Source organism: Mirounga leonina, unplaced genomic scaffold (genome assembly GCF_011800145.1).
Source record: "Mirounga leonina isolate KUSES-001 unplaced genomic scaffold, KU_Mleo_1.0 Mir_224, whole genome shotgun sequence".
In the NCBI taxonomy this organism is placed as follows: Eukaryota; Metazoa; Chordata; class Mammalia; order Carnivora; family Phocidae; genus Mirounga; species Mirounga leonina.
The window spans coordinates 9,547,294-9,569,347 of record NW_023270615.1 but is presented as its reverse complement, the minus strand read 5'-3'; the positions used below and the strand labels follow the sequence as shown (position 1 = coordinate 9,569,347).

At 51.8% G+C, this 22,054-nt stretch overlaps 1 protein-coding gene across 1 annotated transcript in view; it reads left to right on the top strand.

The window, feature by feature from the left end:
• The window catches only part of FAM189A2 (family with sequence similarity 189 member A2), a 59,449-nt gene extending 51,432 nt beyond the window's left edge, over positions 1–8,017 (top strand). The window contains exons 10-12 of the mRNA XM_035029080.1: positions 914–1,066; positions 3,297–3,589; positions 7,152–8,017. Coding sequence (XP_034884971.1) covers positions 914–1,066; positions 3,297–3,589; positions 7,152–7,355 — 650 coding nt within the window. The 3' untranslated portion in view covers positions 7,356–8,017. The remainder of the gene's footprint in view (positions 1–913; positions 1,067–3,296; positions 3,590–7,151) is intronic.
• The last annotated feature ends 14,037 nt before the right edge of the window (positions 8,018–22,054 follow it).

Sequence of the window (22,054 nt, the reverse complement as noted above, 5' to 3'; positions counted from 1 at the left end):
AACAAGAGTCAGTTTGCAGTTATCCTTGTCATTCAAGGGAACATGATTGCAGCTCTCTGTCTTTGGAGAGGTTTGAAATGGCATGGAGAACTGTCCACCAGCACAGACTGGCAGGGGTGATCAATAATGGATCAACTCTCCAGCTATTTTCGATGGGGGTGACTTTTCAGCAGCACCATTTGGAACGAGTTTCTGTTCCGTTCACCTTCCATCTTAGAATAATGCAGAAGTGCTCTCTTCGCTAAGTATGTTTGGGCTTCTCCCATTTCTCAAAGTTTCCCAGAGCACACTCAGGCTCGCCGATGACATGATGTGGTTGTCCTGAGCAGAAGTCATCCGTTTCTTGAGTGGTTCTCCCCATCTACGAGGCGGCCACTGGCTCTTTCCCATGGCCGTCAAGCCTTTCACAGCCCGGCCTGTACCCTGGGCTGTATGGAGGCTTCCACTGCCTGCATTCATGGTCTGCAGCCCTCAGGGAAGTCGCCAGAGCTGGGCAGGAATTCCTTCTCTCCCCCCTCCCCCCCCACCTCACCTTGCATTGCTAAAAACTGGAAAGTCACTAGGAGCTTCCTAGCGCTGCACCAGGACGCTTCCCTGGAGAAGATTCTAAGCACTTGCAGAAAACAAAACCAAAAAACCACCTGACATTTTGCGAGGGCTTCTTGATTTTACTCTTGGACTTACAATTTTTTGTTGGCTTGTTTTAGGTGTGGAGGGGTGGTTTGGAGAGGAAGCGTTTCCCACGGTGCTGGGAAATAAAAGCTCACTGGCCAACAGCCTAAGCAAATGTGGTTAACTCTGTTCCCCTGCCCCTGAAGGTTCGGGCTCACGGGCGCTTTCCTGCCCAACATATTGAAGGCAGCAGCTGGTGAAATAACTTATGTTTCTCTTGTTTAAAAAAAAAAAAAATCAGGTGAGGACATTCCTAACACACCCAGAGAAGAAAGCACATCTATCTCAACTCCCGATGCAAACCAGCTACCTCCCATGGGAAGCCGGAGAGTCTTCCCAGCCCTGAGGACAAGATCGAGGAGTGACCCTGTGCTCCATCATTCCGCAGAGAGAGGTGATGTCACTCCCCAAGCCCCTTGCACAGCACTGTGCGTGTTTGCCCCAAGGCGACCAGGTGAATCCGGGTGCCTCTGGCCACCCACCGCCCTGCAGCTTGAGAGATGTCTTGAGAGAGGTTAAGAGGTCTTGGGAAAATACGATATTCTCCATGCACATTAGGAATATTCACCTGTCACATTTTTTAAGGCTGGTAGAGTTTTTTCTTTTGAAGTCATTGTCAGCAAAAGCATTCGGCTGCACATGATAGTGTTCGAGGTATGACATGAAGAAAATGCAAACATCGTTCTGATTTCTGGGTGCTCACAGTCTTATGGAAATAAACATTCTCAAGGAAAAAGTTCAAGGGGTGTATTTTTTTTTTTTTTTTTACTCCCTCTCTTATGACCTAAGTTATCTTTTTTTTTTTTTTTTTTTTTTACTTTGTATGGGTAGTTGAGTTGTTTGAATCTGACCTGTTTTAAGAAGTTTAGATAGAGTGAAACTCACACTCCCATGCTCTCCCTTTCTGTGTGAAGTTTGTTACAGATGTCATTGGAATAATTTTAAATTTAAAACATGTTAAAGACTTAAAATAACATTGAGTCCTTTTTCTGAATATGTGAATACCTGAACATCTCCAAATAGCTCTGCATGGTGGAAAACTGTGAAAATAAAATAAGGGAAAGAAAGGGAGAAAATGAAAATCTCTAATCCCGCCGCCCAGGCTTCTTCCGGTGACCTCTTCTAACAAGGGCCTCTGCTCTCCTCAAGCTCTGTGCAAATATTACTTTGCAAACGCTCTCACCTTGCTCTCTCTGGGGCCCCATGTCACCCCCTTGCACTCTTGGTTCTGTCCCTCTGACGGCCTGTGTTGTTCGCTGCAGCCCTGGACTGACCGTGTGCGAGCCAGAGAGAACACTCCTCTCGTCTTCTGAGCCGGGAGGAGTCCCACCGCCGGGGACTGAGCACCTCTGCAAACCCCCGGGCCGGCAGCCCGGCCCCTCAGCTCCCCAGGCCCGTTTCACTGCGGGTCTCTACCACCCGACCTGGCAAGTTGAGGACTCGAGCTGGCCACTTGCCAGCTTTAACAGGAAGCTGGCTCTCTGCACAGCTTAGTCAGATCCTCCCAGATCTGCGGCGCTGCAGGGGGCAGGAGACGTGTGTTCACCTACAGCGTTGGAGTCCTCTGCTGTAGACGGCCCAGATTGCCTTCCAGTGACTGACTGTAGTCCCTGACTGTCCTCACACACGAGCATCTGCGGGGAGCCTTCCTGGAAGACTCCGGCTCTCTGTGACACGCTCGTGGCAGCCTGGAGGGGGGCCGCTAACCCCGGTTTAGAGCGCCGACCTTTCTCCCGAGGGAAAGGAGTGCTCCCCTCCCTCCACCTGTCCTCCCACCCTCTGCTTCCTTTCTTCCTTGAATATCAAATTCCCGCTTGCTTGTCAGGCCTTCACAGACTGAAACCTCCAGGGTCATGTACACTGAAGGCTGCTGGCTGGCTTACGAACACGCGGAGACCGGGCCTGCATTCCCCTTCACCCACTTGGTGGTGCAGTCATGTTCTGCCAGTCCTTAAGCCCTTCTGATGTCGATAGTTGCGGACATTAGAGCCTGTGGTGGTGGATTTCCCAGGCTGCTGTTGACTTCTGGAACGACGTGTGATTTTTCCGCACCTAGTTTTTTCTTTCTGTTAATAGCCCTAGAGCTGACTCCCAGCCATGGTGTGAGCGTGGATAAGTCGGCACCATGCCCTGAGGATGTTTAGGACAAAGGTACAGTCAAAGGGAGGGGAGCACTCCACTCGTCCCGCAGTCTTGTCCCTCCTCAGCCTCTCTAAGTGGCTCCTTCATCCTCCGCCCGTGGAGCATTCTCTCATCAGGTCCACCATCTTTTTTCTGCTCGCCCACCCATCCCCATACATTGGTCATTACCCCACGGCACTGCTGCGCATTCTTGATGCTCTTCCCTATCATCTGTCTCTCCCTTGGTGATTGTGTTTTATGTGAAATGTTCTGGGGACACGTCCTATTGGAACTTCAGGGAATGAGCTTGGGTCATTGTTTTCTGGTTTTTGGTCCCCCCCCCACCCTTTTCCTTCTGTGAGATGAAAAGCAAGATGTGCATGGTCGTTGGCATTTGCAACCTGCTTTCCACGCCAAGTTCCGTGGCCCGTGCTGTCTCGGGTCCGGGCGTGTGCTCACAGGGGCATGGCCAACGGGCACGTATTGTTTGTCTCTGCCCACAGCTGTCCCCGTGCTCAGCTGCGAAGCTGCAACGCAGACTGAGGGAAGACCAGACCTGGCCACGGTGACCTTGAGGAGAGGTCTGAGGAGCAGAGCTTCGCGATGCCGGCCTCGGTCCCTGATAGATTACAAGTCCTACATGGACACCAAGCTGCTGGTGGCGAGGTTCCTGGAGCAGTCGTCCTGCAGTATGACCCCAGACATCCACGAGCTTGTGGAGAACATTAAATCCGTTCTCAAGTCCGATGAGGAGCACATGGAGGAGGCCATCACCAGTGCCAGTTTCCTAGAACAGGTAGTTTTATTACTGGTCTCGGGCATGAGTCAGAGAACTTGTTTCCAGAGCAGCTGAAGCGCCTTCTCTGATTTCCCGTCCAAGGCGCAGTAAGTTCACGGTCAGGGTATCAAGGAAATTGGGGGTGAGGAAGTCTGGGGAGGGAGAGAGAAGAAGCCAGAGCACTTTCTTTTCAGGTGTGATGACTTTTCCCACAAGCTTCCTGGCCCAGGGAGAGAAAGCGATTTTTCCCGAATGTGGAACACGCCTGGGAAAAGAAAGCGGTGCCGCTCGGGAATAAAAGCAAGGGGTCTGGGCAGCGTGGGGCACCGTTAGCCCTCTCTTTGCCAGGTTGGGTTTCCCTGGATAGGGCGTGGTTGCTCAGCTCGCTGGCAATGATGGACGTGACATGAATTTTCATATTCCCGTGAAATGGTGGCAAGACACCTAAACCAATAGGACTTAAAGGGATAAATTATCTTTCCTCCATAGATTCTAGATGAAAAAGAACAGTTCCCTAAGCTGAAGTCACCCAGGGGAAAGATAAAATCGGGCACGTAACATAATCCATTTGGGTGTCAGTTTTCTCATTTTTATTTATTTATTTTTAAAAAAGATTTTATTATTTGAGAGAGAGAGTGCAAATGCACAAGCAGGGGGAAGGACAGGGAGAGGGAGAAGCAGACTGCCCGCTGAGCAGGGAGCCCCTGGGCTTGATCCCAGGACCCTGGGATCATGACCTGAGCTGAAGGCAGACGCTTAACCGACTGAGCCACCCAGGCGCCCAAGTTTTCTCATTTTTAAAGTGAAGTGTTAGACTAGGTGGTCTCAACACCTGTACCTCTGAATGGGATTTCCTTCTGCTGAGAACTGGGGATGGGTCACAGCTGTAATTACCCACCTCTTTTAAAAACCGCTACCAGGGGCACCTGGGTGGCTCAGTCAGTTAAGCATCCAACTCTTGATTTCAGCTCAGGTCATGATCTCAGGGTCCCAGGATCAAGCCGTGCGTAAGGCTCCACACTCAACTTACAGTCTGCTTGAGAGTCTGTCTCCCTCTCCTTCTGCCCATCCCCTTGTGCTTTCTCTCTCAAGTAAATAAATTAATTTTTAAAGAAGTTGTTACTTTTTAGGCGTTTGCTTTGTTGCCCCTGTGGGGTGGTTTCTGTGACCTCGGGGCCCATTGGCTCACAGTGTGACCCACCCGCATCTGTGGGCAGTAACATGTACATTGGGCTGCAGGGTCCTGGGTGAGTTAAGGCCAATTGAGTAAGTTCCTTCTCACTTTCCTTTCCGTTTCCCCTTCTACCTGCTGGCCTCCTCTGACAAAAGCCAGAAGCCAGTTTCTCTCCCAGCCCCTCAGGGGACCCAGGGGAGCAGAAGAGCAATCTGATGACTCGCGTGAAGAGGTACATGAACCGCGGACCCTCTTGATGTCTGCTTTCTAAAAGAGTGGTCGTCGGGACGCCTGGGTGGCTCAGTCGGTTAAGCGTCTACCTTCGGCTCAGGTCATGATCTCAGGGTCCTGGGATCAAGTCCCGCATCGGGCTCCCTGCTCTGCGGGGAGCCTGCTTCTCCCTCTGCCTCTGTCTCTCTCTCTGTCTCTCACGAATAAATAAAGAAAATCTTAAAAAAAAAAAAAAAAAGAGCGGTCGGCTGGTGGTCCTGGGTCACGCTCTAGTTAGCATCTGTGTAGGGGAGATACATCCTCCTAACCCTGGCCTCCGCCAGCAGTCATTCCCTGCCTTCTTCCCTCCGTCTGGCCCAACAGCCCGATACACAGAGCACGTATTTGGAGCTGCTTGTTGGAGGCTGCCAAGCCCTAGTGAGATCAGAGTCGGAGTATCTGCCAAGCCATTGGTCTGGATCTTCTGCTCAGTCTTCCCTGGAAAATAGCTTTGGGGAAAATGACCAAGCACTTACAGCTCAACAGATGCTCTCACTGCAGATGTTTGCTGGGTCTTTGTGCCGAGTCTGGATAAAACTTCAGGTACTGGGATTGTTGCAGTGGACTCTGGGCCATCGGCTGGCACCTTCTGGGAGCGGACCCCGGTGGCGAGGCCCAGTGCGACACCCTCCCCAGAGAAGAGGAGGTAGAGACAAGCGGAAGGAGAGCCTTTATTCCCGACTCTACCCAGCTTTGCACATTTTCACTTTTCCTAGTATGACTCGAATAGGTTTTAGATCCATCTTATAATCTTTTTTTTTTTTAAAGATTTTATTTATTCATTTGAGACACAGAGAGAGAGAGAGAGAGAGAGAGAGAAAAAGCATGAGCAGGGAGAGAGGCAGAGGCAGAGGGAGAAGCAGGCTCCCCGCTGAGCCAGGAGCCCGATGTGGGGCTTGATCCCAGGACTCTGGGATCATGACCTGAGCTGAAGGCAGACGCCCAACCATCTGAGCCACCCAGGCGCCCCGGTTTTAGATCCATCTTAATGTTTATTCCAATCAAAACCACTTGCCCCAACTTACATGTCACAGCAATTGACGTCTATGAATGTTGGAATTTTCTTTTTAACCAGGAAACAAGGACAGGGCTTTAAAGACAAATATAATACCAGAGTGTTAGCAAAATTTAACATCCCATCTTTTGGAGGGATTAAACTTCTGAGGACTTTAAAATCTCAGACTGGTACGAACTAAACAAAAAGTCCGCGCAGTGATTGTTCTGTGATGTTAGGGGGTCATGAAACGCCTGGGTTTTTCTCAAGGTGCTAACAGTGTTGTAGGTCCTAGAGCATGACTGTGCAACTTCTGGAAATTGTACGTGCTAGACAGTTCTCCCCTCCTCGGTCCCAGCCGGATGAGGGGTTTCCCATAAGGTTGCCATTTTACAAAGTAAGTGGTATTATTATATATTTCAAGTTACATATATGCTGCATTGTAAAACAGATCTAACGGTAGAACCATTCTTAAGCATTTTTTACAAATAAACTGGCCGAGTTTTTATGTTGCTTATTATGTTTTGTTATCGAAGGGTTATCAGATCAACTGGAAGCATCACTGGTTTTGGGTGACATTTTATAAACTCATTAGCTGGTCACAGTGCCCCACAGGTGGTTATCAACTTTTCAAGAACATTGGTATCACTTGGATTCTTGTTAGAACTACAGACGTTCCAGCCCCGCCTGTCACAATTGCCGTGGGGGAGCGGGGGATCCTCAGTAGCAGCTCCCCTCCCCTCCAGAAACGTGCAGACCCCAGTGAGAAGCACCGTCTCAGACCCCAGGCAAACTGGGTAAAAATGACGAGAAGAGTGTTAAGTGTAAAGCAAAAGTGTAAATTCACCTGCCACGGATGAATCAGGGAAGTGACGTGAGGCAGGTCAGCAGCTGGAACAGTAGCAAATTGGGGGAATGTCGTAGGAATGTTAGGAAATTGGGGGAATGTCTTAGGAACGTTAGGAAAGAAAATTCCAGAAAAAGGTATCTGGAATTCCAAGTGTGTTCCACTTTGGGAAAACACCCTATTTTCTTTTCCAAAGCAACGAAGCTAAGCAGTGCATGGCTGGATAGAGAAGGCAGGTCGGAGGACCACCTCTGGTGCAGCCTAACGTCTCCCCCACCCTCTTATTCTCCCCAAGATAATGGCCCCGTCGCAGCCCAGCACTTCCCGGACCCACGTGCCGCCCTCGCGGAGACAGCCTGGCTTCCTGCACCTGCGGAGCTGCGGGGACCTGAGCACCTTCATCCCGGCGGGGAGGCCGCGAGCCGAGAGGAGGCCCCAGCGAGCAGAGGCTGAGCGGCCCCACAGCCTCATCGGCGTCATCCGGGAGACCGTTCTGTGAACCTGTGGGGTTCGGCCTGAGGGGGTGGGCAGGAAGGAAGATGCACCCCGAAAGCAGAATGATCCCTCCTGACCTTGGAGTGCCCTGGCCCGGAGTGGGCGTGCCCCCTGGGCAGCCCGCAGAAGGGGCGCAGGCACTCTGGAGGACATTTGTTCTCACTCCCCAGCTCCTCTTCTGCTCACTGAGGACATTCAGCGGTGGGCAAGCGGGTTCTTCCAGGCCCATTTGGCTTTCGGAGGCACTGATCTGGAGGCCGTGCAGGCAGCCTCCCTCCCGCCTCGGCCAGGTCACGTGGGCAGAAACCCGGCTGACGATTCTTCGCCCACCTCCCCCGCCGGGGCTCTCCTGCTCCTCGAGTTCCTCCCTCCGTGGAAGGACAGAGCTGCTGGGGCTGCTGTGTAGAGCTCCCGCAGCCTTTCGCTGCTCCACGAGGGAGCAGAGGGCCCAGGAGCAGGATGGTTAACCCCGATGTTCTGCACTTGTCAAGCTTCGTTTTACGTCACCCCCAAATCACAGTGTCTTTAGGAAAAGCGGGAAACTCGTTCAGTGACAAATGGTAATGAAAGGCGTTTAGGGAGAGGTTCGTGTTGATTGCATTTATTCGTGCTTGCAAAACTAGTGATGGCTAAGGCCGAATCGAGAATAAAAACGGGTACTTTGGACCTCTGGGCTCCGTGTCCAACATTTGTGTGGGCGTAGGTGGCCAGGCCTTTCCTTAGGAGGGGGGGAGGCCGGTGGGGAGAGCCTCAGGCTGGATTGTTCTGCAGAGGAGTACTGACCTTAACTGGCATTTCAAGAGCTCACGTGCTGCTGGAGAAGAGCCGAGGCTGGGGTAGGAGGCTGTGAGCTAAGGGCCTGGCTGGGCCCTCCTGCGCTCTAGCCGTTAGCGGCCCCCACAATCTCCGTTCGCCGCCCAACAGCCTAAGAGGTGGGCGCTCTTACCGTCCCATTTTACAGACGAGGAAGATGAGGTTCAGTAACTTGCCCCAGGTCGCTCCAAAGTTCAGTGGTGGAGATGCCAGGCACCCCCGCGAGTAGCCCGTCTCCAGAAGCTCCCAGGCGGCGGGGGTTGGCATTTCCTGTGTCCCTGGCAGAGTGCTGGGTAAGGCTCCTAGCGGGGCTAACGGGAGCGCAGACCGGCCCGGCGGCAAGCCGGCGGGCCAGGCCGCAGTGGGAATTGCGGAGGGGCCTGGGGACTGAGTAACCAAGAGGGGAAGAGCGTTTGGAGGCGCTGGGGGGCGGGCGGGGTAAGCCGGGGCCGGGGAGGCAGAGCTGGAAGGCAGGGAGAGCTGGAGGGCGGGAGACGGGCCGGGGGCCGGCCGCTGTGTTCCCGGAGGAGGTTGGTGGGGCTTCCCCATGGCGGTTTCTCCCTTCTACCCGCCCACTCCCAGGCCCTGATTTCTCTGTGCGAGTGAGCCAGCTCTTGATTTCTCTAGAAGCCCTAGCTGTCCGCACCGGAGCTGTGCACTGGGGCTCGGCCCACTTTGCTGGGGTCTCCCGTGTGTTACAAGCCCCTGGCTCACACAGGCTGTCTGGCCTCTGAAGCTAAGTGTAGCCCACGTAACCCAGTCTGGGTGCTCTCCTCCTCAGTCCAGGTGAAGCTCCTTCCTCCTGGGCTGGGCGAGAAGGCCTGGCCTTTGTCACCCCTCTAGGTTTATGCTTTGTCCTACTCTGGGAGGGCACTGTTTTTAGCTGCATCCCTCCTCTTCCCCTTCGGAAGCCTGTGCCCCTCCCTCCAACTACCACCGCAGGCCTCACCGTGAAGTTTCGGGGAAGGTAGGCGGGCGCCCGCCCTGCAGATTGCATCTGCTTCTAGCCTCGGAGAAACAGTCACAGAGGTGGTCTGGGCTATTCTGAGGAAAGGAAATTTACCCACAGCAACCAGAAGAGGAAAGGGGAGCGTGAGACTGAGGGCATCGCTTGACACCTAGCAGGAGGAAGTGGGGACCTGTCTCTGCTTTGAAGAGCTGATCTGGCCGCCTGGGGGATGTCCCATGTACTTCCAAGATCTGAAGGTATCAGTGAAGTCAGAAAACTGACTTCTGTCTTGCTTCTCAGACATCAAGGACTATTAAAGTAAAAAAAAAAATTATATATTGCAATATAGTTATAATACAATATTTTATATATATTTGCCCTGGGAGGGAATTAGGGGTCATATTATTCATCTCCCTGTTAGTGTGTCTGCGTGTAACACGCAGCATTATAACGTGATGTACCCGTGCATCCATACTGAGTATACACAGGGAGGGCAGCCCGTTTGCATTTGGAGTTCCTTAAGAATCCACAGCCCCAAGGTGATGACAAAGCATCTCAAATGTAGGTATCAAGATTACACTAGAGCGTTGACTGATTAGCATGAGGGGCCTTCGACACAAGCTTCCGCTGGTGAAGTACAAGATCTCTCTGACCAGGCAGAAGCCTCGTAGAGTCACGATTGCCTTTGCACCAGTGAGGAGGAAGAATCTGGTCCCCAGTTCCTGAGACTGTCGTGGGATGGATCAGGACACGGCTGCTCCTTCCTAATGTTGTCACTTGCACCCTTTCACACAAGCTGTGCGTCCAAGCGTCTGAGGCCAGGGTGGCACTCTCGCAAGCGTACGTAGGACTGTTGTGGGCAGACATGCCAGGGCGTGTTGTGTCTGGCTGGCAGAATATCTTCTGAGGCCTGCTTTCTTCAGGACACCCTGCCCAGTGGTGAGATTTGGGAGAGGGGTCCACGGCCCCTCACTGCATGAGGCTGCCCATACTTACCAAGAGCAGCGGACATGCGCTGAGCAGCCACGCTGGCGAGGTCCGGTCACTCCACACCCTCACTTTGCAGCTGACGGAGCTGAGGCTCAGAGCCGAGAGCAAAGCAGCAGTGGGGCGACCAGGCTTCCGGCTCCTGGACCAGGGCTGTTGGTGCGGGTCACAGCTTCTCAGGCTATCTGGGACGAAGGACTATTTCCCGCCCCCTCCAATCTGTCATGGACCAAAAGCTTTTGTAAGATTAGAATAAGCTGACTGAAAATTGTGTCGGTCGGCTAGGACCGTGATGACAGCATACCACAGACTGGGGGGCTCAAGCAACAGGAACTTTATTTCTCATAGTTCTGGAGCCTGGGAAGTCCCAGATCAAGGTGCCTGCAGACTCGGTGTCCGGTGAGGACATCCGCCTTCCTGGCTTGCAGATGCTCCTTCTTGCTGGGTCTCACGGAGTGGGCACAGAGAAGGAGAGAGAGAACTCTGGTCTCCGCGTTTTCTTCTAGGGATGCTAATCCCATCATGGGGGCTCCACCCTCATGACCTCACCTAAACCCAACCCTCTGCCAAAGGCTTCACCTCCAAATGCCCTTGTACCGGGGCTTCGGGCTTTAACATAACGGGGTTTGAGGGACACAAACATTCAGTCCATAGCACTGATTTACCAGGACAATGAAACAATAGTAATAAAAGGCATACAAAATGCAACCCCCACCTTGGATTAAATAAGCTCTACTTTTGCCCCAAATAGGCTTTTTTAGAGCCGTTTGAGGTTTACAGCTAACTTGAACAGAAAGTACAGAGGTTTCTCATGCAGCTCCCCACCCCCATCAGCTTCTCACACCAGAGCTTGCTCTTGTCAGGGACCAGAAGCAAAGAGCGTTCCCGGCCCAGGTGTGTGGTGCGGGTCGGGGTTCCTACTCTAGCCCCACAGTTTCCCAGTGTCCTTTCAGCCCCGAGTCTGTTCTGTGGTCTGGGTCCCGGGGACACTGAAGAAGCCTGGGAGTGGGAAGACAGGCAGACACCCTTCCCTCTGCACCTACGTGTCTCTGAGGAGGCCCGAGAGCGGAGGTGGCCCTCACGGACAAGTGCTTTGGCAAGTCCCTCAGGGTGAGGGAGAACTGGCAGAGGAAAGATGTAGCTCTGGTTTCCACCCAGCAATTGGGGAAAGAGAACAAAGGATCTCCCCCCGCCCGCCTCGTCCGGCCCAACAGGCAGATGCAGAAAACAACGAAGGGAGTGAGGGAGGGGCCTGGACAAGAGCATCTTTGTTTATGTGGTTTTTTTTTCCTTGGAGCTACTGCAAGGGAAGCTGAGTCTGGGGCCAAAGGGCACCATGTTTCTTCTGTTTCTCTCAGTCTGCAGGAGCCTTCATCCTCGCCCTCATTCAGCAGGTGTTGACTGAGTTACAGAATATAGGCAGCAGGCCAGGTGCGGGGGAAAGGCAGCTGAGTGGGGAGAGGGGGTCAGGGCCAAAAAAGTCTAAGAATAAGAAATGCAAAGTGACATTTCTCTTGGCTGCAGCTGAGCTGCTCCCTGGCCCCAAGGGGCAGGAGGATCTGGACTCTCTTTGGGTCAACTTGGAAGACCAAAGGTCCTGGGCCTGATTTATCAGGATGGTTTGAAGGGATCCTTCATCCTGGATTGTGAAACAGGTCCCGGCAGGGATGCCTCAGGGTGAAGCTTGGTAGGTGGTCACAATCTTGGAAATCGTTAAAGAAAAATTCATGACACCTGATAAGGTTGGTAAGGAAGACTATTTACGAAGGAGCTGCCGTGGTGTTTTGCAGTAGGGGAGAGAGATCAGGCTCAACTCTGATTACAAGCACAAGTGCAGGGTGGGGTCAGTGGATGGAAGATGACAAGAGGAGACGTCAGGGCTGGGGGATGCTTGCTAGACCAACTCAATTAGGACTCTTCTGGAGGCAGGCCAAGGTGATCAGATACCAAGCATGGGGGGGATTTTTGTTCAACTGGCCCTGCAGGATTTCTGTTAAAACCAGACTGAGCAGGCCAAGGACAGAGCTCGAGGTTGGAGCTTGGTCAGAAAGAGGACTCAGAGGAGCCAATTCAAGTTTGGCCAAAGAAAGAGTCTGTCAGAATCTGATGAGTACCTTCTCTTCTGAGCAAGAACTTCTTGCCATACTCTGTCCTTGGCCTCAGGCATGTCACTGTCTGGCAGGAATCTTCTTTTCATTCCAATAGCTGGAAAGATCTTTTGTGTTTTGCCCTAACAAAGGAGCTAGGGCCAAAATTTTGGGTTGAATCATGGTTCCTCTCTCTCGAAAAGTGGCCGTATGTCCCAGGTGTATGGAGACTTTCCAATGTCTTTAAATAGTGAGCATGAATTCGAAAGGATCCAATGGAGCATTTCATGGTGGGAATGGGGGCACATATCAGGCAGGAAAGGATCCAAGCAAGGAGAGTTGCTGGAATTATTTTTGCCTTTGGTAGGAGCTGTTTCTCCCACTGCTTCTGTGTCTGCTTGGTGGAGGTAAGTGGGTTTTTGATAATAAGTCATAAACCACAATATCAGAGATGTCAAGGACAGAGGCTTCCTCTTCATCTTATAGAGGAGGAGCCCATCATCCAGAGAGGTTAGTTCACTTGCTGAAGATCACACAACCTGCAGATGTCAAAATGGAAGAACTTGACCTATGTCTTCTGCCTTCCGTCATCACAGACAGTTTATTCTTCCCTGGACTGCCACAGCCTGGAACTCTGAGAAGGTAAAGGAGACAAGCCATGGGAACTCTTAAGCAATTGTAGCATTAACACCAATGTATCAGTTGAAAATGGTACTACTGGGTAACATTTATTGGGAGTCCTTCCAGAGCTGTCGAATTAACTTTAAATTTCTCCATTTCTTCAATTGAATTGGTCTATTTAAATTTTCTAACTCTAATGGTGGTCAATTTGGGTAATTTTAATTTTCCTGGGAAATCATCCATTTCACATAGTTTTTCAGATTCATTTGCAAAGAAGTCTTTTTTTTTTTTTTAAGATTTTATTTATTTATTTGAGAGAGAGAAGGACTGCAAGAGAGAGCATGAGCGGGGAAGGGAGGGAGAAGTAGGCTTCCCGCTGAGCAGGGAGCCTGATGTGGGGCTCGATCCCAGGACCCTGGGATTATGACCTGAGCTGAAGGCAGATGCTTAATCGACTGAGCCACCCAGGCGCCCCTATTTGCAAAGTCATTTTGTGAAGTTGTCTCTTATAATTGTAAACTTTTCTTCTGTTGCGGTGGTTATTTCCTCCTTGACATCCTTTATTTTGTATATTTGTGTTCTCTCCTATTTATCTTGACCAAGGTAGCAAATGATTTGTTTGGTTTTTTAACTTTTTAAAAAACAAGACTTTATTTGTTGATTTACTGTTTCTCTATTCTCATTAATTTCTGCTTTTATCTTTAAAAGATAAGACTGAGCCTGGGTGGCTCAGTCGTTAAGCGTCTGCCTTCAGCTTGGGTCATGATCCCAGGGTCCTGGGATCGAGCCCCGCATCGGGCTCCCTGCTCGGCCAGGGGCCTGCTTCTCCCTCTCCCACTCCCCCTGCTTGTGTTCCTTCTCTAGCTGTCTCTCTCTCTCTGTCAAATAAATAAAATCTTTAAAAAAGAAAAATACATCCACACCTTTTTGGATACATCTCCCTTCAAAAGGTGCAGCTTAATTCCCCTCCAGAAAGTGTGGGCTGGACTCACGGGCTCGCTTCTAACAAACAGAAATGGTGGAATGTCACTTCCAAGGTATGATAGAAGAAGCCTACGGCTTCCCTCTGAGGGGTCCCCCCAGTTTTTCTCTGTCTCTCAGAGCACACACACTGGGGGAAGCCGGCTGCCATGACGTGAGCATCCCCATGGAGAGGTCTACACCGTAAGGAACTAAAGTCTCCAGCCAATAGCCAGTGACGAATGGAAGCCTGTCCATAGCCACGTGAGTGAGTCTGGAAGCAGATCCTGCAGTCCCACTTGAGTCTTTGGCCAGCAGCCGTCTCATGACTGACCCGAAGCCAGAACCATCCAGCCAAGCTGCTCCCGGATTCCTGCCTCTCAGCGCATGTGATGTCATAAATATTTATTGTTTGAGGATCATTTGTTACACAGCAATAGATGACTGATACAGTCAGTGTGCTTTGTCCAATTCCCTGCAGTAAGTAACCCTGCACCACCGGCGCTTGCCTTTCCAGGTGGCTTCCTGTAATACAAGTTCCTGAACTTGCTGCTTGAGGGAGAAGGAGGGAGGAGCATGCCGCCAGTCCTCTCTGGGTGCCAACAATGTGGAAGGTGTAGTGAAAAGGACATAGCCTGCCGGGTTGGACTCGGCTAGGTTTAATCTCGCCAACTGTGTGATCTGCAGCAGGTGCTTTAACTTTCCAGAAACTCCTTTTAATCCTTTATAAAATGGTAATAGTAAAGCAATCAGACATGTGGTAAAGATGATGGAGATACATTCTGCCAGGCGCTAAGCACAAGCTATGCACACCATTACCGTTCGTTCTCTTTGCCATTCTTTTTTCTTGCTAGTCATGTGTCAAGGTCTTTGCTCATCTCAAAATGTCAACCACAAAAATCATGTGTAAATCCTAAGTCTTATTTTTATTTTATTTATTTATTTATTTACTTATCTATTTATTTTTACAGAGGAAGGTGGGGGAGGGGCAGAGGAAGAGAGAGAGAATCTTAAGCAGGCTCCACACCCAGTGCGGAACCCGACGTGGAGCTCAGTCTCACAACCCTGAGATCATGACTTGAGCCCAAATCAAGAGCCAGAGACTGAGTCACCCTTGTGCTCATGGAGCTTATATTTGAGTGCAAGGAGCCAGATAATACAGAAAGAGAGGACTAAAATAATAGCGATGGTAATAAGGACTATGGAGAGAAATAAATCACAATGAAAGGATAGGAGGTGACAGGTGTTGCTGCCCCAGACAGGGCAAACAGATTAGACACTGCTGCATCCTCTCAGAGGATGTGTTCCGAGAAATCCTCTTGGCTGAGGTGACATTTCAGCAGAGACCTCACTGAGAAGAGATGAGCCATGTGGCCACTGGGAGAGGGCACAGCAAGGGCAAAGGCCCTGGGGCAGGGGTGATCTTGGTGTGTGTTTGTGAAGTAGTCTGGTCGGGATGGAGAAACCATGGGAATGACTGATGGCAAAAGAGATCGAGAGGTGGCCAGGGTCCTTGGCTTTAGACTATGTGGGGTGGGACCCATTTAAGAGGAGCTGAGCCGGGGGATTCATGTGATTTTTGCAATGCTAAGGGGTTCACTCTGGCTGCTGGGTGGAGGGGGAGGAAGAGAGAACACAGGGGACAGGAGGCTGCTGCAATCATCCATGTCGTGGTGACGGGGGTGGCTTGTTCTAAGGAGGATGCAGTAGAAGTCATGAGACGTGGTCAGATGCAGATGTGGCTCCTGAAGCCACTGCTCATGTGCAGGACGTGATGCCGCCAACCTAACAACGAAGTTCCTGCTGCTTTTGCAAGCTTCGAGCCAATGGGTGACCATTCTGTGAATGCACCGTGTGCTGCAGGCCACGGGCCAGGCACTGTGCTGGGCATAATGGGTACAGAGTTGAGCAGGACAGACACAGTGCCCACCCACACATGGCACTCCCAGGATGGCAGGGCAGAGAAGCAGCTAAAAGACACATTAGGGCATTCTGGGCTACATGTTGTAAAAAGTGCTGGAGGTGTAACAGGGCAGTGAGCCCCGTCACACGGGGCAGGGATGCGGAGGACCCCAGGGGATTTCCACAGGCAGGAATGGGGTGGCTGGGGTTACAGGCAAAGGATGACGTCCTACTGGAGGCAGAAGCTGTGTTTGGAGGACAGTTGGTTCCCAAAGCAGGGAGGAGTTGCAGGAGCTGAGGCCGGATGAGAGTTATAAGCAGGCTTGCAGAGACCCTGGAATTCCAGGCTGAGGCGATCAGATTTGACGGGAGCCCTGGAAAGAGCCTGCACGCCCCAGTCAGCATGGGTGGGTGTGGAAAAAGCTGGAAATACGGACTCCCGTTGAGATGTTATTGCGAATACTAGCAGAGGAGGATTTAAGAACAAAGATAATGATTGCAGTACAATTGAGAAACAGCAAGAAAAAGTTGAAAGTAGCCTAATATCCAGCAAGCGGACTTGTTACATTTTCTTGCATTAGAATTTTTTAGTGGTGTATGTGATAGAATAATGTGTAGCCAGTAAAAAAGGTTTTCAAAGAAATTCTTAATGACATGGGGGAAGAGTTTACAATATAATGTGAAGTAAAAAAAAAAACACAACAGATCTAGGAAATATAGCAGAGCACAGGCCGAATGGAAACATAGTAAAATGTTCACGTTTCTCTCTAGGTACTGAGATTATGTGTGATTGACATTTTCCTTTTTCTACCTTTTAAAATTTTTGAAAAATTTCACAGGAATATGCATTACTTTTGTAATCAGAAAAATTGCTTATCTATAAAGATTACACACTGATTTTAAATAAGGGCTAACATGATTGAGAAGGGTGGCCTGAAGAACCCGATTTGGAGGAGTAAGTACTCTGGAGGCAGGACTGGCAGAACTTTTGGGCTAACTGGATATGGGAGAAAGGGAGAGGTAAGAGTCAAAGATATGTATTTGGCAGCAGCCAGAGCAATCTGATTAAAATATAATTCGGATCAATTTCCTCATCTGCTCAGAACCCTTCAATGACCCCCATCTGGCTCAGAATAAAAGCCAGAATCCTTTGAGTCACGTACAGGGCCACACATACCTACCCTAGGATTCTTTCTGACTTGGTGGTCTTACCCTCTCCCTTCCTCCCACCCTTTGCTCTGGCTGCCTCACTGTTTCTGAACATGCTCCAGGGCCTTTGCACCTGCCATCTCCTTGCCTGGACTGCTTTCTGAAGACTCTGAGTTGTGCCCACTCACCTGTTCCCCTCTCAGGGAGGCCTTTTCTGGCCACCCTCTCCCAAACTGCAATCCTCTAGCACTCCTGTCCTTCCATTGCTTAATATTTATCCCTAGCACACAACATAACGTAACTATATATTTTTATTTATTTAACTTGCTTGGTTTTTGTCTCTGCCATTAGAATATAAACTGCAGGAGGGCAGAGGTTTTCTTTTGTTCACTGCGGTCTCCCCAGCTCCTGGCACAGTCTAAATACTAAGCAAATGCTTGCTGACTGAATCACTGTAATCTAAATAAAGAACCCCAACGTTCCATTTACTCTAAAGATCATCAGATTTGCCATTGTTCAGTAAAAGGCGTTAGATGGCTAGACTTCTTGCAATTGTAAATTCTCTCGCTTCATTTAAAGAGTCCATTTTTAAGAATTCCATTTCCATGTGATTTATTTGTTGGTTGGTTTGTTTTCAGGAACAACATCACTGTCTTTGTGGCTCAGAGACTGGGGGTAGCAGTGAGTCCCGGAAGCAAGGAGTCTGAGAAAAGGGGGGATGGATGGGGTCACTGGTTCTCAGCCCTCCGAGGGTGCCTGAGAGTGCCATCTGGGGTACGGGCGGTGCCCTGGACGCTCCATAGCGTTTGCAGGTCTCATTCCAGTTGGGGAACGGTGGGCATTGGCCATTCCTGCTGGAGGGCTCTGGGCAGCAGTATCCACGTTCCACTGAGAAGCCGCCTCCAGGCTGACGTCACCACCTCCCCAGGGGGAGCTGTGCTTGGGGCTCACCTGGTGTCCAAAGCTGTGGAGTCCCAGCCCAGGAAACACACCACCTCCTGGCCAGATTGGTGGGGAGCCCTGGAGCCCTGCCCAGTGAGAGCTACTGCATAGGATGGAAGGTTCTGGAACTCGGGATGGAGTCCATGGAGCCCCTCTCCCACCTGCAGGCCCCAACCTGATACCTTCTCTCCACCAAATCTGTTTTTTTATGCAAGTCACTTGCGCCAAGCAGTAAAATGGGAAAGGTTTATTCCAGCCCCCATCCTCACCAAGGGAACACCAACGACTAGCTTCTTTTTCACCAAAGAGAACTTTGGATAACGTAGGCCCCGAACAATCTATGCATTTATGGCGAGTGAATCTGCGCCGGCCCTCGGACGCATTTCCCTGGAGGAGCAGGATCCGAGTTGAGTGAGCGAGCGCCTCCGTTCCCATATGGCTCAGCAGGTGGCTGTAGACTATCACAGATGGGCCGGGGCTGGCACCGCGGGGACCCCGGCCCCCCTTCAAGCAGGGCTCTTCGAGGTGCTCCTCCGGCGCCACCGGACTCGGACGTCCGTCCCCGAGACTCTCCGAGGATCGGCACGGCTAACACCCACGGAGCACCTCCCCCGCCAGGGCCGGTCTAAGCGCCTCTCGGCCTCATCTCTCCCACTCCTTGCAGCGCCTCCCACGTGCGCTCCGTCAGCGTCTCCGTCCTTCCGGCGACGGCGCTGACGCACAGCCAGAGGCAGGAAGTGGGCCGAGGCCTCGCGGCTGCTGGGGTCCGGGCGGCGAGCGAAGCCGAGCCCACGCCCTGGCGCGCTCTGCGGTCGCGTCACACGGCACACGCGCGTGGCCGAGGCTGTGCGTCCTGCTTGGTGGCCCAGGGAGCTGCGTACGTGCCGGCCCCCCCGCTGCCCGCGTGCCCCTGCAGGCGGAGGGGAAGGCGCTACGGAGCCCGGCAAGCGCAAGGCGGCCTTGGGCGGGAATCACCGGCCGGTCCTCGGGGCGAAGTCCCACCACGTGCGGGGTCCGTGTCTCTACCGGTAAAACGAAGGTGGGTCCGCTTTGTGATACTGCTGCGCAGCGACAGGATACGAGCTGTTCGGGGCGCTCGAGGAATGTCTCCCGAGCACGGTTAGGGGGCCTGGCTGGCGTGCCTCGACCCCTGGTGAGTGGGGCGTGTTTCGTTCGTAAGTGAGGCTCCGGGGAGAAACGGGAGGATTTCCAGTGAAGACGGGAGGGAGGGAGATGGGTAAGAAGTTTGGTTTGCACCGGTGACGGTGAACCGTGTCCCGTCCTGCAGGTGCAGACTTCGGGGAGCTGGGAGCTGGGCAGAAGTCTGCTCTGAGCGCCCCCCGAGTCCAGCGCCTCGAGGGGACCCTCAGATGTTACCCGGCATGCATCCCTCCCCTCCCCGAGCCTCCTGGTGCCGTGACAAATACCCAACGAGACTCGACACGTTGACCTGCTTGCTCCCAAATGGGCCATGAGAACAGTATTTAGGTTTTTTTTTTAATTTTTTAATTCTTATGTTAATCCCCTACATTACATCATTAGTTTTAGATGAAGTGTTCCATGATTCATTGTTTGTGCATAACACCCAGTGCTCCATGCAGAACGTGCCCTCTAATACCCATCACCAGGCTAACCCATCCTCCCACCCCCCTCCCCTCTAGAACCCTGTTTGTTTTTCAGAGTCCATCGTCTCTCATGGTTTGTCTACCCCTCCGATTTCCCCTGCTTCATTCTTCCCCTCCCGCTACCTTCTTCTTCTTCTTTTTTTTTTCTTAACATATATTGCATTATTTGTTTCAGAGGTACAGATCTTTTGCAGACCTGCTCTCCACAAGTCAGCTTGGGGATGGCCCAAACCGACTGAAGAGCTGGCCTAGAGTGGGCGTGCTGGGGAGGGGTTAACAGCCAGCTCCCTGGGGGAAGAATGCATCCCCTCCCTGCCCCCCAAATATATTATAAATCCACTTGCATAAAGGATGTGTAGCACACGATGTACAGATAATAACGTAATAACAGCAACAATCTTTAATGCCATATCCCTATAACTGCAGGGGGACTCGGTATTTCTCAAACACTCCGTCCTCACCAGTTTTTATCATTCTAGCACCAAGAGTAGTGTAACAAACCAGACCACAGATCCATGCCTAGTTACTGCCTGAGTCCGCAAACACGCCACTCACATCACTGACCTACGAGTGTAGCTCTGACATGAGTGTCAGCTGTTTTTGTTTATGTTGACGAGTAAGGCAAAAGCGAAATGACGTGTGTGTCAGAATGTCCCCGTTCACCGAAGAGGTGAGGGACGACTTGGTTGAATTGGTGAATGGTTGGTTGGATGTGGAAAGACTCCTTCTGTTTCCATGCGAGTCACTGCTTGGTGGCTACAGACACGAAAATTCCAGTTTAATTTGTATTCGCATTTTCTCCACCACTTTCTTAACTCTGGACCATTGACAAAACGATAAGTTGAGTTTGCTTCTATCTGGTGTGAAAATGCTCCCACCGTGGCTGACGGCCAGCTCTCGGTGTGACATTACAGAGATCCGTTGGGAAGAGAGGGGCTCCTGCATAGCAACTGGTGTTTCCATCGTACGGGTGATGGGAAAGCAGAAGAGCATGGATTCATTGTGAAATATAGTGAGGAAATAGTGATTGAGTTTTGATTATTTATTGCCTTTGTTTTTCAGTGAGCTCATTCATTTTAATTATGACTGTTTAACAAAATTCTGAAAATCGAACCGTGGGTCCTCGAGAGTGATGGCAAGCTGGCTGCAGCACACATGGTCAGAGGCACCCTGCACCCAGGGCACACCTGTCCCCCCAGGGTGTCCGGGGGGCAGCACCAGGGCCCCCAGGGTGAAAGCCAGTTGCGTGGTGTCCTCTGCAGGCCCGTGGCATTGGGAGGTCATTAGGGCCCTTGGAGGCCAAGAGCAACCAAAGCTTCCTCATCCTTCCCTGTTCCTGGCAGGTGAGGAGCTCCAGCCAGTCTGGCGACAAGACGAGGAGTGAGTTTGGGGCGTAGGGAAGACAGTCGCTCTGCTGCCCCACCCTCGCAGACAAGGGCACCCTGCTTTCCTTTTGGTTTTCTCTTGTGATGTGGCTGGGGCTGTGGACGTTCTGTCCTTAACCCCGGGATTGGGGCCACCCTCTACTATTGCACAGCTGTGTGTCTTTGGGCTGAGTCTCCTCCTGAGTCCTGAGCCTCATTTTTCCTGACAGCAAAATGGGGATGCTCTGGCTGATTGCTGTGAGGAGCAGGCATGCCCAGGGATGGGGAGGCGGCAGTTCACGGCCATGCCCTCCGCGGACCCCCGGCGCTGGATTTATTTCTCCTGTACCGCAGCGGCTTCCATGAGAGCAATCTCCTTGTGGAGCTGGAAACGTTCTCACGTCTGCAGATTCCGTCTTACAAAATTGAGGAGTGGGGGCGGCCCCCAGGAGCTGTGTATTCTCAGCTGGAAGGGCTTGGAGGGGCACAAAGTTGAAGCAGTTGAGCAGGCCTTCTGGAACGTTCTCTGATCAGCCCCAGACGGAGCCTCTCCACTCCCGTTTCCTTCTCTGTTTGGGTTTGGTCGTTAGGAGTGCTGCATGGCATTTACTGTAGGGATTCGACCCTATGTGGCTGTGGGAGCCGGTGAAGGAGTCCAGGGAGGGCTGCGCCTCTGGGTCGGCAGGGCTGGCTGTTGTAAAGAGAAGTGGATGTGCACGGGGCTGTGGGCAAGAAGAGACCGGAAACCGTGGGCTCGGAGTGGCACTGGGTCTGTCACCCACCACCTCCCATCTCAGGGACGTGGTGGCCTGCCAGTGGAGCCGGCTGCACACATACCTGGTCTAGGTCCCAGAAGCCGATGGAGAAATGGAGGGGCCGCTGGATGGTCTCTGCCCGAGCCAGCAGTGGGCACCTGCGGCCCAGGACACTGTGTGAGCCACAACAGCACCCAGTCCTGACCTTCAGGACATTTTGGCCGATGTTTGTGTCTGCCATCCAAATGTCACTTAAATTTCTTTTGTGAACAACCCTAATTTGGAATCATACAGGGAAGCGAATTCTGGAAAAACTAAGTTCGACTTCAGCTAAGTCGACATGGTGGAAGGCCACCACCCTGTTTTCCAGAGTACCAAGTGCTGTTGGATCCTCTCGTCACGTTCTTCCAGGTTCCTATGCCTCTGCATGGAACGTTCCCCCTAGCCATGGCACCTGGAAAACTCCTACAGCACCTTCAAAACCCTGCAGAGACATCCCCTCCTCTGAGAAGAGTTCCCTAACAGTCCCCCTCCAGGCCTAGTTCTGTA